Source organism: Pezoporus occidentalis, unplaced genomic scaffold (assembly GCF_034315485.1).
Source record: "Pezoporus occidentalis ecotype Australia unplaced genomic scaffold, CSIRO_AGI_Poc_V1 ctg32, whole genome shotgun sequence".
Lineage (NCBI taxonomy): Eukaryota > Metazoa > Chordata > Aves > Psittaciformes > Psittacidae > Pezoporus > Pezoporus occidentalis.
Window position 1 is genome coordinate 1 of NW_026915158.1, and position 15,749 is coordinate 15,749.

The 15,749-nt window shown below is 42.9% G+C and overlaps 1 protein-coding gene across 1 annotated transcript; it reads left to right on the forward strand.

The window, feature by feature from the left end:
• Positions 1–1,031: 1,031 nt before the first annotated feature.
• Positions 1,032–1,421, forward strand: LOC134168711 (histone H2A-beta, sperm-like). Its single transcript, XM_062628714.1, has one exon. It carries the CDS (start codon positions 1,032–1,034, stop codon positions 1,419–1,421), a length of 390 nt encoding a protein of 129 aa, XP_062484698.1.
• The last annotated feature ends 14,328 nt before the right edge of the window (positions 1,422–15,749 follow it).

Genomic DNA, 15,749 nt, shown 5'->3' on the forward strand with positions numbered 1-15,749 from the left:
TTAAAGGGTTTGTTTATTTATTCTTGTAGGATATTTTTTAAAGCTTTCTAAGGCTTGCAAGCATCTCCTAAAAGAACTTTTTATGGTATTTTAAGCACTTCAATTTGGTATCTGATTTAGCTCCTCTCCACATCTGAGTAAAGCTTCTCAGTACTTAAAAGCAACTAATGTTTAAAACTTGAGACAATTCTGTATACTGATTTGGTTTTACGTTTGTTGACAAGTTTCTTTGTGTTATCATTGAAGAGTTATTGGTACTGTTCATCACCTGAGACTTTGTGATGGGGTTTATTAGGACGGATCCAGTGCCACACAAGAAGATTGCACTTGTGTGTTTGCAGTAGCCTGATGTGCAGTGGGCTGAGCAGAGCAATTTTGGTGTCTGATGTAAACCAAAGTTTCTCTTCTTCCTGTAAGTCTTGTTCCTGATTGTGGCCTATTATCTTGCAGCTGTTGGTCCCTTCACCTCTGCAAGGCAAGATCCATTTGAAGTGGTTTCCAGTAGATGAAGTTCTTCTCTGTTCTTACTTCAGACAGAGATACAAGTTTCTATGTCTGGCTCTCACAAGTCCATCATTGCAGAAACTGCTTGGGCTCTTATGAGGGGCAAGTTCAATAAAGCTTCCCTGAAGGGTTTCTGAATGCTTGCAAGTGTCTTGAAGCTTAGTTTTCTTAACCTTTCTCCTTAAGTGCAGCTCTCCCTTGATACTGAGTCAGAAGACTTTGCTCCAAGTTCTTACTGTCTTGAAAAGTTTTGGAAATCTGGCAGATGGATAACCTGTTGATCTGACTGAGCTGGTAAATGCCTCTTGGCTGGAAACTTGCCATACTCTCCCCAAGCAGCAGCCTGACCCGTTTGCTCCTTCAGACAAAAGTGTGAACAGCTAACAAACTTTATGAGATGGAAAACTGACTTGTAAAGGAATTGGGCAGTGAGTGAAATGAAGAGGAAGAAAGGACTTTGGTTTCTGTGTCTATTTAGTTTGGGTTTTTCTTAATTCTTACTCTTTCTATACTAGATTGATATCTGAATGGGGAAGAAAACCACAAAGTCAAACCCTGGGCCAAAGAAATCCAAATCAGCCAAAGCTGATCTGCAGTTCCCCGTGGGTCGCGTCTACAGGCTCCTTAAAAGAGGGAACTATGCTGACAGGATTGGTACTGGCGCTGCTGTCTACCTCGCTGCGGTGCTGGAGTACCTGAGTGCTGAGATCCTGGAGTTGGCGGGGAAAGCTGCACGGGAAAACAAGAAAACCAGGATCCTGCCCAGACACATCCAGCTGGCTGTGAGAAACGATAATGAGCTGAACAAGCTCTTATGTTGTGTGACTATTGCTCAAGGAGGGGTAATACCTAGTGTTCTTCCTGGACTTATTTCCAAGATGACTGCTCTGGTTAAACCACCTCACCAACATGCCTAGTCACAGGAGTTCTAAGTGCCACCAGGCTCCTGACCTTGCAGTTAACCCTGGCTTTCTCCATAGCTTAGTTTTTCATGCTGGTTAGCCTTTTTTGGTCAAAATTTCTGTGTGTGTCTACCTGTGTGTATGTCTGAAAAGCTGCTAAAAGTAGGGTGGCTGGCTGGGTTTCCCTAGTTATGTCCTTCAAATGAAAAAAGTCTATGTACATGAATAAATAGGTGTGAAAAGTAGTTGTCCATCTTATTCCCTTCTATAGAATATCTTCTGTTTAGCACAACAAATCTTTTTTCTTTTTTGGCAGTGCAGTTACTTAAGGAAACCTGCTTTATGATCTTTAAAGCTTGTGTCTCTGTGTATGGCTGGAATTTCTTTATTCAGTATGTGTGGAAGTTTGCTTCATCTGGCCACTTCAAACCTCGTAATGGGCACAGGTGACTATTTTATGTAGATGCACTGGAAAGACTGCCTTATAATGGTGGTAAAGCTGATGAATTATCTTTAAGATTTGGATATATATATATAAGGCTGTGCTGTGGCTTTGGAGTGCCACTGCACACTCTTTGGTCCAAAGATGGTGTTGGAATTGTCCTTTCAGTTTCTGGATTGATGTTGTGCAATCCAAGGAGTCTTCTACGTGTAGTATATGAACATTGTTAGTGCTTGAGCCTTAAAGAAACTAGAATCTACAACCTTCTCTAGATTCTTCTAGAAACTCTTCTTAGGAATGAATCCAAACATGTTTTCCACCTCTCCAGTACTGAGAATTTCCTTAGCTGCTTTGAGGCTTGTTCCATTAGGATTCAGATCAAGGAAATGTGTTTAAAATGCAATCCATAAAGTGGCCTTTTCCAGGACCTTCATAAACTCTTGTCTTCTGCCTATGCAGTTTGACAGACTACCTAAGCACTGTTAGATTTGCACTCTGGATTGCAACATTACAGTGAACACACAATGAGTATTAGTGTCTGCTGTGCTGTGGAAGACCTTGAAAGCTTCACCAGCATGATGACATTCAAATTTAAAAGTTCAATACTTCTTTTATTCATCAAAATAATTGCATTATTAGGTGTTTGGATTATTCCATTTGTAACACAGAACAGGAAGCCCCTTGTGTCCACCATCTTCACATATATAAATCCAGCCAGGAAAAATAGGCTATTTAAAGAACTGCCTCAAGACTGACATTAGAAGCCCAGGGGTTTGGGACCTTCTGTTTCCTATAATAATCCATATTGTGCTGCTGCTTTCTCTAGTGCAAGTCAAATATTCTGCTGTTTTTCTGGTCTGAGAATTGAGACTTTTTGGAGAATGGGCTGCAGGGTACTCATCTCTTTGCATAGGCAGGCTAGGGAATTTAAATGAAGAGGAAGAAGCCAGGAATGAGGTATTGTGGGACTGCAGGCAGAAGACTATGTATGTGAAACCTCTAGCAGGTGTGTAAGCTGCAAACATCTACTAGAGGCTAGACTACAAGAAAACCAAGGGAGGAGAGTGTTGGTGTCAGGTCAGGTCTCAGTATAACTGGCTGCTATGAACACTAGAGATAAGTGGTTTGTAGTGTGGACAGTAGAAAAATGTTGGTTTGAGGGCAGCCATTGCTACCTGTGTAAATGTGGCAACCTTTGGTTAGAGATCTAGAGGGTGAAATGCTGCTGACCTGTACCACAAACCAAACCCTCAGTCTTGAAAGCAACAGTGGCTCCTTAGGGGGCTGCTGACTGTTTTCCTACGGCAGTTTCACTCAACATTGACCTTATGAGCTGTGGTTGAATCAAAACAGCCCCCTGTTCTCCTGACAGGCTGGTGGTTGATTTCATGCTGTGTTGGCTCAGAGGCTTGCTCCTTGCCTGTTTGAGCCAGCTGCCCACAGAATGGGTGCCTCTGCAGTAGCAGGGGCTTGCTCCTGCTGTGCTACACCACTCCTGCAGCTCACAGCATCAATGTGAGCCAGGCTGCTGTGCTCATGTGAAAAGTTTTCATTTTCTTTTCTCTTTCTTTTGATTGTTTAAAATAAAACATCACCCTTCATGGTGGTGTTGGCACAATTTGAATACTTCCATGCTGGCAGGAGGAAGTGACCAAGGGTGGGATGATGGCTGGAGCTGCTGAAGAAGAGCCTGTTTTCAATGTTTCTGTGATATGGGCTGCAACTATGAACCCCTATGGATTTTAAAAAGGTCTCTGTCTAGAATGAATCTGTATAACACCAAGTCTGTGAGTTGAGACATGACCTATGGAGCATGAGGTTTCAGTGAACACCTGTGCCTATAAAAATCCTACCCACACACACACAAAAAAAGGGGGGGAAATTAATATAGATCTTTCTCCAAGTATCAGCAGTTATGGAGAGGAAGCAAAGCTTGATGCTGGCATGTATAAGAGCATACAACCATCTCTAAGACCTGTGTGGCCTGTGCTGGGGCTGGGACAAGCTAGCTAAGAGATGCTGCTGCCACCCAGGGTACAGGACTCTGCCTGACACCTGGTCAGAGGGAGAGCAGCCATTGGGGTGATGCTGGTTCATCTCTGTGTCTTTGTTGCTGGAAAAAAAACAGCTCAGTACTTCTTTTATTCAACTCGGAGCTTTATTGGAAAGTTTATGTAGACTTAAGTGTGACTACAGAGTGCACCCTGCTACTCCAGAAGCAGCAAGTTTGGGAAGATGTGGTCTTTCACAGCTGAGTGCCCAAAAGATTCTCTTGGGCCTGCAGCTCACATTTGCTGAAACGCAAGGTGCAGAGATGCATCACCTTCAGCAGTGGCTCACCCTCAATTACTTGGCAAAACTCAACAGATGAGAAGAACAACCCTGGCACAAGGAGAGAACAGTGGCAGGTCCAGGGAGAGCCACAGCAAAAGAGCATCCCTGGAGCATGCAGGAGTCCCAGCTGCTATTGTATGGCTCTGCTCTGTCTTTAGTAGAGCTGATCTACAGACATATTGGCTCCATACAGAAATATGCCTTGCTGTGGCTCTCCAGTTCTCTGTGCTCACAACTGCAGCTTTTCGATTGTACTTCTAAAAATGTAGAACAGTTGGAGCATTCATTCCTGCTTTTTTTTTGTTAAGATTTAGGCAATTGAAAACATAATGCCCAACATTAAGATATTAATTTTAGGAACTCATTAATTCTATTTCTCTCATGCAGCTGTGAAGCCTATTTTGTCTGTCTTTTGAAGATATGTTACGAATGCTTCAATGGGGAACTTTTAATCTTTGATTAAAAAAAAAGCCAGTCTTGGTTTAAATACACAATAAAACATACATTCAGTCTTCTAGCATATTCTCAGCCCTAATAAATACCTGATAATATGTGAAACATATGGTTTGTGAAGGCTGTCCTAGCAGCTGGGTCAGATTCTGCTTCTGTTTTCACTGCTGTTACCAGCTTTACTTCTCTCTCTGTCTCTCTTCCTCAGCTCTCCTTTGTGTCCAACTTACATACTTCCATGACTTCAGGGGGTAAATTGTTTGTCAACTAGCTAAACTTATTGCCTATTTTGAGGCTCATGGATGTTTTAACTACTGGAAATTATTGTTTTGTTTGTAGAAGCAGCTCATTAGACTCCCAAGCAAGGGGTTATGTGAAGTGAGTGCATGGGAGAGAATGGCACAACCATTTCTAGCTTTGCAATGAAAGTGAATTCTTTCCAGCTTGCTCCAACTATCCCAGTGCTTGGTGTAGCATCTGTGAGAATATTTTTGCCAGCAGTGTTGTGGTGGGGTTTCTTAATTGTTCTACCCTCCAAGAAAAAAATCGTTTACACTCAACTGGCAACCGTTTTAACATTTATTATGTCTGCAGCAACCTGGCAGCTGGGGAGAGGAGTCAGTCATACTCTTAGAAATGCATAACCAATGAACCACCAAAATGTGCAAGCTGACCCTGGGTTATCTCTGTGCCCTGATCTCCTTTGAAAGCAGGGAATGGGGGATGTGGTCACTAGGCTGAGGTAGCTTTTAAATGCATTTGCTAAAGTGACAGACCCAGAAAAAGCATTCACTGCCTCAACTTGATAGTTGCTTCCTTTGTCAGACTGCAAGCTCTCTACCTGCCAAGCCAAGGAAGGCACACACATGTTCTCGGGCATTGCCTGAGTATCCAGGTGCCCCTTTTCTGCCTAAGCACCATAATTCATGCATCTTTCTACTCATGCCCCAGGTTCAGGAGGCTTTCATGGAGTTCTCTCGGGCTTGGTTTGGCTACTATACTTTCATTTGAACTTACTCCTCCTAGGAGATGCATTATCCCACCACCGTGTCTTGAACCTAGGGCTCTGAACTCCCACCACTGGGAGTTCGTTGACTCATGGCAAGTGAAGGCACCATGCAGAGCCAGCAGGAGGGAGCCTGGCTCTATTACTCAGTGGTTAGGTGAATCAGCAGTGATACTGTTTCTTTTTTCCTTATTTTTTAATGTCTAGTCCAGATGTGATCTCAACCCATGAGTGCATTTCTAGGCATCATGCCATGCAGACTAAAACGTAGAGTCAACAGGCTTACCTTGCATAGTGCAAAAGAAGTGCAGTTAGTAACCTGAAAATCGCTGTCCTTCATCTAGGTCAGAGGAGAAACTTGAGTCTTTTTCCTTGTAGCATGCGCTGAATCCAGGGCACTGGTTAAGCTGGAATTAATGGCAAAACAGTGAGGGGCCACGTCGAGCTGTCACAGCACTTGGCCGACTTTCTCTTTTGAAACTCGGATAGCGCTGAGTCTCAAACATGCCCAGAATACAGTGAAATTTTCTGCTTGAACTAAGAAACAGATTTCTTTTATGAGCTTCTCCATTCAAGCGTCATGCAGTTGCTTGATGAGGATTAAATCATACTCTGGTAGCTGAATTCACCAAGGAAGGAGCTTGCTGCAGTAAGGGAACTCAGACATGGCCAATGCCTCTGTTTAGGAAACATTAAGCATCTGTCACTTAGCCTGGTCCCTCTCCCTTCCCAAGTTTTAACTTCCTTACTTATTTCAGATTTATTGATCTGCCCTGTTTGAGTCATTATAACACATCAGACAATGTACCTGGGACCAAACTTGTCCAGGGTACCCTCTACATGTGTGCTGCTCACTGGGACACCATTCAGCAGTAGACCTGGGAAGCCTGCCACAATGTGCTTCCTATTTCCCAGTCTGAGAGCTTCTTTCTGCATGTCATCACACAGGCCCAATTCTTACTAGGACTTAGGTTTAAATGTGTTTGCATTGGTGGAGATACGCTGGTGTAAAACTGTTTTGAGATGTGGACCATGGCCTACTTTTTGGCTGAGAACTTCCCTTGTGCCCTCCTGATGGGCATAAGGGGCATGTGTTCCATGACAAAACAATGGCAGCAATAATAAATCCTGGTAAAATAATATCAACTGAGTGTTTCACTGTCACTTAATAGTGCAAATTGAAGCATTCTTCTGAGCAATTCAAAGATGTGCACACTGGGACTCCTCATGTCTTTAAGCTATTTCTCTTTCAAGATCACTCTGTCTTCAGATAAGCCTTGTCTTCCTTCCTCTAAAATCATGGCAAAGATCCAGAAACTGGTGAAGCCGTGTCTTCTAACACAGATTATAAATTCAGTGCTAGTCCATGGTATAAATGATTATGCAAGTTATTAAGATCTTAAGAACGGATCTTCTCCCCCTTCAGTCCCTTGTCATCCATCTCTTTTCCTCCATGGATCCATAGATTTGTTTCAATAGTCATTTTTGTAATTTTTAAAAAAGTAAAATGACTCTTCCACATCCAGGAGGTTTTAACTTACTTTTACTACATTAAGTATCTACAGTTCCTCTAAAAGAAAACTTGTTCTGATACCTGCTTCAAAGCATGTTTCTCCTCAGAGCATATTCCAGAGGAAGGGTTGAAGAAGTTGCTGTTGGGAGGAACGGTGCTGAAGTGGTGAGGAACTATGAAATGGGAGAATGGAGGTGAAAATGCTGTAAAAATAGCAAGAGAGGGATAGACGGGGAAAGAAAGAACAGCATAAATATCTGCAGGAAGTGAACGTAAAATTTATTGTCTGAAATGGCATTTCATGATAGAATAAAGCAAAAAAAAAAAAGAAAATAATTCTCTTCATGGCAGGAATTACTTGGTGATGTTCTTTCGTTTATGCTATGAAGGTTGTCAAGCAAGACAAATGTCAGGATACCTTCTGGCCATTCTGGCTCTGCATTTATACCTGCTGTCCCATTACCTACTCAACAGGACCACTGATATTTTCCAGACATACACTTCCTTCCACAGTGCTTGCTAAAAGTGAATGCAGCTCATTAAGCTTTGTACCAGCCTTGGCAGGGGCCACCAACAGATCAAATGTCTGCTGCTGAAGAGGAAACAAACACAGTGATGACACTTCATTGCTGCCTTACAACACATCAGCAAAGGAAAAGAAGCATGGGGACAGAACAGCGGGGAAAGTTTTTTTCATTCTAAGTGTTACCAGTCTGAACAGGATGAATACAGGACTCGGGTTTAGCACCGCAAAATGTATGCTGAAGACTACGTAAACATTTGCTGGAGTAGGGTTAGTTTCTCTGATAAATAATGATTCATTAGTGTAATAAGAGAACAATTTTTACTTGAAGATAAATTTGAATATAAGGATAAAAATATCTTTTTTGATTATAAGGTAAACTGTGACAAATATTACTAGTCTATTACAGTAATTAATATCATTATTTACTCTAGACATAAGGATTGGAAACAAAATCAGACAAATATCTAGATCATCAGCATTTGGCTTCCTTGGAAGGTTAAAGTTTTATCCAGGCTGATTAATAGACACTCTTGAGGATTTTGAAGCTATTTCTGAACAGAAATTAACTGGGTATCATAGCAAATCTTTGAGGCTAAGTAACCATACCCTTATTTCACAAACAGGGAAGCTGAGTCAGGTGGATAGGTCCTATCTTGGTAGTGTACATGCTTAACTTCATACCCTTGGGTAAGCCTCTGTTAAACAAAGTGCTTGGTAAGTATGGAAATCGTGCCCTTAGGTGGTTCACTGAAATACAGTGATACTGTTATAGATCAAGAGAACTAGAACTAGAGCTCAGACATCCAATTCCCCATTTTATACACTCTCTACTCAGCTGCCTTTCTCCCTTCTGGTTTTGGTCTTCTTCCTAAGAAAGCAGCATTTATGGCAGCACATAATTTGCTTGCTTATCCATCTGTCCTCACCTCTTAACTTCTGAATCTGTTGAGCATTTCTAGGCAAATAAGATGCAGAGCTGAAACCACAAGCTGATTCCTAACAATTATATGGAAATAGGTACCCTGTGAAAGAAAGAGCTCCAGTGTGTGTCCTGACTTAAATAAGGGTCACAGCATGAACTTATACTAATGAAATGGTAACAAAAACTATCTTTAATTAAATACAAAATGGCAAATCTTCCTCAAAGTATAAATCTAATATAAATAACTTTGCTAGTTCTGTTGATCACATAATTGCTAATTTACTTTGGTAAAACAAGAGGTTAATTGCACAGTAGTTTTGCACATAGCTATTCTTGTATATCCCATGCTACAGATTTCAGCTTAGTCTAGCCACATGTAGCTGAGGCTGGCGCTGCCTGAATTGTAAAGCAAAGCAATGAAAAATTTCAAAACATAGCACCTCTGGCACCTCTCTTGTTTCTGATGCTGCAAAACATATTTATCTTGATGTAGTGTTACTTTCCTAACTCAATTGTGGCATGGTACAATTGTCAAGGAGAATGGATGTTTTCAATAACACCTATTAGAAAATGTGTGTACATGGTGCTCCACAATTCAATGAAGCTGTGGGCAGATGGGAGCATGGAGATGAAATGTTGCCTGGAAAAGCTCTTCTTCTTCTGCCTGTCTAGAAGACTGATGCTGCTGATGGATGTCTCAGTTGTGCAGAGGGCTTGCATTTCACTCTGTACTGAGATTTGTGTTTATAAGCTTGCCACTTTTGCTTGCTTTGTAAGGTGAGGAAATATCCCAACTTATGGCCTGGAAGAGCCTTGTCCAGGTGAGTACAAGGGATGCGTATGGTCTGCTGAACTCATTTGTTACCTGTGCTAGGAGTGGGACGAGCACAGCACACCAGCGGCTCCTGCACGGCCAAATTTTATATTGGCGTTGCCCTCTGCTGACCAGTCCAAATATTGCAATGCTAAATGTCCTTTCCCTCTTGGAAGTCAAGTGTGTGCCCTACTGCGCGTCACAAAACAGTGATTTTGGATTATTTTAGATTATACACAGTCTGTGGAACTATACAGCCTATACACAGCTGTGGAAATGAAGGAAAAGACGTGGTACAAGACTACCAAGTTATAATCAAAGGCTATTTTTGGTGTTTATTTATGTAGCAGAGTCTCTGGTGTGGTCCCCAGAGACGCCATGCTGCCCAGCACGGTGGGTGGCTGCAGCATGTACTTTCACTCCAGGGTCGTGAGAGGAGACATGAGCTTGGTCCTATGCTGATCGAGGCTCCTGGATTTTGCTACCAGGTCACACTTTTTGCTAAGGGTCCCACATGATTGCCAGTCCTTTTTGCTCTGAGCTCCATTCATGTGTGTTCTGCATTTTTGCCTTCTCCGTTGGAAGGTCTAGGCCATATTTAGGTCTTTTGCTGGTTGATGTTTAGATATCTATATTCCAGAAGTATGTATTTTTGTGCACACATCTACCCTTTGCAGTAATTCATTAGGTACTAGCTGAACTGCGCAGAAACCCCAGGGTGCAGAAGCTTTGTGTGAAGGTATTAAAAGCTTTTTCCTTTCAAGTCTGCTGTATGTTCTCCTCCAGACTTTTTCTACTGATCTTGCAGCAGATTTAAGGCTAATACATAGATGGTGTTTGCTCTACAAGGTTCTTTGCCCCAGAGAAATGTCAAAAATTCAGATGGTGAATCATAACCAGCTATAAGATCAGTCACATTTTTGTTTCTGCATTGCAGGAAAAAGATCCAGAGATGACTGGAGAAGGAGACTTGGCAGCTACTTCTAGTTGTTCAATGAAGAAATCTATCAGAGTGATAGATGTATAGATTAAGGCAGTTTATGAAGTCCAGCCCAGTCAAACATACGCTTTTACTCTGCTTAATAAGGCAGAGGGGTGGCAATTGCAACGTGTCTGGAACAGATAAGTGAAACAAGTCTTCAGAGTGATCTCCACGTAAGAATCCGCCTTGGCTGCCTGTAGAGACCCTCTGATCACTGCTCAACTCTAAGATCCCAGCAAAGAAATAAACATTTTGTTGCTGTCTTTAGAATAGCAAGCACATCTGTCTTGAGGCTGGACTTCATTTGGAAGCCCCACACGCGCTAGGAAAAAGCTGGAACAGGATGCTGGCAGCTTTTGGCCAGCCTGTCGAGCAGTTACATATCTTCTGCCCAACTGGCTATGTTAAGCAAATGGTTTTAAGTCTCCAGCAGGTAGAGCTGCAATTTCTACAGCTACTTCTTTCTCATTACTTGCTGAGAATCATGAAAACAAGCAGTCAGCTAACGTGGTTTTAGTTCCTAAATGGTATTTCATGTCATGCATACATGACAGTTGTTTCACTGGCTGTCAATCAGCTCTTATTGCCAGTCATGTAAACTCTCTCACTGAATTTTCACAGGACTCCAGTTTGTGTGCAGTGTGAGTTTGCAGGGCACAAATGGTCTTTTCCATTCTTTTCCATAATCCACATGCTTCCTTTTCCATCCTGAGATGTTTTCTCTCATGTTACACAAACATTCCAGAAGTAAGGACAGTGTCCTTCCCAGGTCTGCCCTGCAGCTCTGGGAGTCAGGGTCCACTTGTCACAGCTGTTAGTGTGACAAGTGTTATCATGAGATAAAAGTATGCAAAGTATGTAAGTACTGGACTTTCTAAGATTATATCTTCACTTCTCCAGAAGCAGCCAGAGCAACTTCAAGCTGAAGTATGCTAGATATTCAACAAAACAATGGTACTACTATTTCATTAAATGAAACATAATTAGGAATAAATATTGCATCATGATGTAACATTGAAGAGAGAAAATGCTGCTGGCAGTTACTTCAGAGCTGGGACTTTTGTACCTTAGATTCCAAGCAAGGTGTTGGTCCCCCTGATGAGTTTTTATGACCAAGAAAAGGTAACTCTGCCTATCAGTCAGTGCTTCTGACAGTCAGATTTAATGTGAATCTTTCCTCGTTTTAAGCTCACCTCTCCTGGTAGTACCCACCCATGTCATGGTGGATACTGCCAGGAGAGGTGAGCTTAAAATGAAATATTTTATCATTCCCCTTTTCAAACTTTCCTTCTTGCAAACCAGCCCTACTTCATTCAGGACACCAGCTTTCCTGAATGAAACCTCTGCCTTTGCTCTCTGCTGGGCTCTCTCCTGTTGGTCCCCCTCTTTCTTCTCCAGTGCTACTCTCTACATGAAGTCTTCTGTATTATCAGCAGTGCAACACCTCCCATGTCATAGTCTCTACAGCTTCTCATTCATTCCACATCAGAATTTTGCATTCTTCCCAACACTGTGATATTTGACTGTCTACAGCTAAACATCCCCTTTGCTGCAAAGCTTCAACTCCTTATTCTTCAGTGCGTGTAATACCTGCCTGACATCCTCCATGAGCCATACGTATTTTTTCCAGGTGTATCTTTGCCGAGACCATTCTGAATGCTGACTCTGTCCTCCAGCGCTTGCCGTCCCTACCAGCTTGCTGTTGTCTGGATATTTAGTAAGTATGCTCTTCCCTGTGGCAGCTGAGAAGGCAGTGAGGCTGTTCAAGGCACTAGAGAAGATGTGCTGGTCTTGGCTGGGATAAAGCTGATTTTCTCCATAGTGGGTTTGTTTGGATTTGTGGATTTGTTTGGATCTCCACAGTTTGTATTTCTGCTGGAAACAGTGTTGATGACACAGGGATGTTTTCGTTACTGTTGAGCAGTGGCTTACACAGGGTCAGGGCCTTTTCTTCTCCTCATACCACCCCACCAGTGAGTAGGCTGGAGGTGCATGAGGAGCTGGGAGGGGACACAGCTGGGACAGCTGACCCCAACTGACTCAAGGGATATCTCACACCATACAGCATCATGCTCAGCATATACAGCTTGGGGAATGTCATGGTTTAAACCCAGTCAGGTAACTCGTTCACTCACTCCCCCCTTTCTTTCCCTCCCCCTACTCCCGGAGGGATGGAGAGGAGAATCGAAAATAATGTAACTCCCACAGGTTGAGATAAGAACAGTTCAGTAACTAAGGTATAACACAAATCACTACTGCTACCACCAATAATAATAATGATAAAGGAAATAACAAGGGAAGAAAATACAACATCTCACCACCAGCCAACCGATAACTCGCCCCCCCCAGCCCGAAGAAGCACCAACCGATACCTTCTCCAGCCCCGCAGTCTCCCAGCCCTTCCAGTTAACTCCCAGTTACATCCTGGGCATGACGTGCTGTGGTATGGAATACCTCTTTGGTCAGTTTGGGTCAGGTGTCCTGTCTCTGCTTCCTCCCAGCTTCCCCTCCTCCCTGGCAGAGCATGAGGCTCACAAAGTCCTTGGCCAAACCAAAACATCATTGTTATCAGCTCTGTTCCCAGGCCGAAAGTCAAAACACTGAACTGCATCAGCTACCAAGAAGGAGAAAAATGACTGCTACTGCTGAACCCAGGACAGGGAAGAAGAAAGGGGGATATTCAGGGTGATGGCATTTTTCTCCCCAAATAGCCCTTACACATGATGTAGCCCTACTGTCCTGGAGATGGCTGAACACCTGCCTGCCTGCCCATGGGAAGCAGTGAATGAATTCCTTGTTCTGCTTGGCTTGTGCTCATGGCTTTCGCTATACCTACTAAACTGTCTCTATCTCAACCCACAAGTTTACCTGGGGGCAGTGAGTGAGCAGCTGTGTGGGGCTTAGTTGCTGGATGGAGTTAAACTATGTCAGAGGGTTTTCCTCTTGTGCTTCCTGCTCTGGCTTTTTGGTGATCAGCAGGTTGTAAGGCCAGGCAGCACTCGCTCCCCCACTGGCAAATACATTTCCAGGTCCCTTGCTGTGTGCTCTGCAGAGAAATGCCTTGCTAAGCCTGGCTTGAGCAGGCCAGGCTTTTAACACAGGAGGTCCTGGGTGAGCCTGAAGTGATTTTCGAGGAAAGCTAGATAGCACGAAGGTGTGTGCTCCTGGATAAGCCTGTCTTCCCAAGAGCAGGCAGAGCTGTCTCTAACCACATGCTCTAAGCTATGGCAACTGGTCTCAGGAGTCGATTAAGTGTTAGAAAAAATATTCTCCTTTGCAGCTTAAATGTATTGCCTCTCAGTGTAATTGACTCTCCCTCCTTGCTCCTTTTTATTACGAGAGGATGGATAAGCATTGGATTTACTCTCCTAAGCACACTCATTAGTTGCATAACTTGTCATGTCACTCTTTATTTGCCTCTTCTCTTGTTGACAATGGGAACTTCCTTTTCTTGCAGGTATTTTTTCTGTGCTTTGAATTGTTGTTGTCTCCCCCTTGACTGTGCTCCTCAATTTCTGCTGTGGGTTTTGCAGTTCAGGATGAGTTTTGGGCCAGGGATGACATTTACATTTCAATACTCTTAATGGCTCCTATTCCACAGGTGACATTTGTTTTCCTCCAGAAGCAAGGGTTCCCACTGAGCAGTGAACAAGAGCTCTCCTGTACATTTTACAGAGGAGCCACAGTTACTACAGAAATATGGCTGAGGAACCTAAGCTGGGTCCTTACCTGCAAATTACCACCTTATTATTATTTAACCACCTTCTTCTTATTTAACCAGTTTCAAGGACCAAATAGATGTTATTCATGAAACCTGTCATGGGTGGAGGAAGCCACTGCTGACTGTGAGAGCACATCGTGATTTACCCATGGTACAGTATTGCTATGGGTTAACCCTGGCCAGCAACAGCTCAGCCCACACAGCCGCTCACTCGTTCCCCCTCCCAAGCAAGATGGGGGAGAGAAGGAAGGGTAAAAATGAGAAAACTCATGGGTTGAAATAAAGACAGTTTAATAGGTAAAGCAAAGCAGAACAAGGAATTCATTGCTTTCCATCAGCAATGCAAATGTTCATCTCCAGCAAAGCAGGGCTCTGTCACGTTTAACAGTGACTTGGGAAGACAAAAGCATTAACGCCAAATGTCCCCCTCTCTCCTGCTTTAACCAGCTGTATATGCTGAGCATGACATCCTATGGTATGGAATATCCCTTGGGTCAGTTGGGGTAAGCTGTCCCAGCTGCGTCCTCTCCAAGCTCCTTGTACCCCACCAGTCTGCTCACTTGTGGGGTGGTGTAGGAAACAGAAAAGGACTTGACTCTGTAATCACTACTCAGTAATAGCTAAAACATCCTTCTATTATCAACAGTGTTTTGGTCACAGACCCAAAACACAGCACCATACAAACTACTGTGAAGAAAATTAACTGCATCCTGGCCAAAATCAATACAAATATTTATGCAGAGCTGAGTAAAACTTGATACTGTTCAGCTTAGCCTTTGAGGTGAAACAGGCCAGAAGTGCCAGGTTTCTCAGGATTTATTTTTAAAGACAGAGGTATTCCCATGCCTTCCCACAGTTTGCATGCAGTTGTATCAGTGTAACTGAGATGGGATCATGCCATGTACTAGGACTGAGGAATTAAGGAAGGAAAGGGAAAAAACAAAAGGCTTGAAGAAGTCAACACTGTGGGACTCCGTGTTGAGGAATTCCAGCCTGATGTGTGTCTCCAGCCTGGCTTTTACTATGCTTTTTTCTTACTAAGGAAGTAGCTGCTTTAAGTTTTCTGCCCATATATATCTTCACCTACCAGAACAGATCACCCCACTGCACACAGTGCAAGCACAATTGGCTGGACCACAGGTTTAAATACATGATTTCAGTAAAAAGGGCAGATGTTCAGAATATCTCTCGTAAGTGACTCATTTGTGCTTTATGATAGCTAGTAAGGCAAGGCTGGAAAACACAGCATCTGACCAAATAGTGCCTGTGTGTAACAGCAGTACTTGTTCCCCTTCTGTCAAAGTACTTTGGATTCAGCAGTTATCACACGCAAGCCCTTAGTTATGAAAAACAAGAATTAAGTCATCAAAATATCAATGATGATTCTAACATCTCATCATGCTGTTTGGGACGCAAATTGTGAAATGGCAGGGAAACATATTATTTAGTCAAAAGGGCAAGCTGGTAATTCATGACCACATTAAAGAAGATGCTACAAAATGCACTGTTGGATTTGAAAATGGTCGATATTCTGATGATTGATTTCCTTTGAATACAGTTGGAACCATGCAATGCTGCACTATAGCCCAATGAGGTCTAGTATCCACTTCAATAAAAAAAAGGACAACAGTAA

What these genes read in the sequence shown, in the direction of transcription:
- LOC134168711 (XM_062628714.1), top strand. Translation starts at nt 1,032, where the DNA reads ATGGGGAAGAAAACCACAAAGTCAAACCCTGGGCCAAAGAAATCCAAA.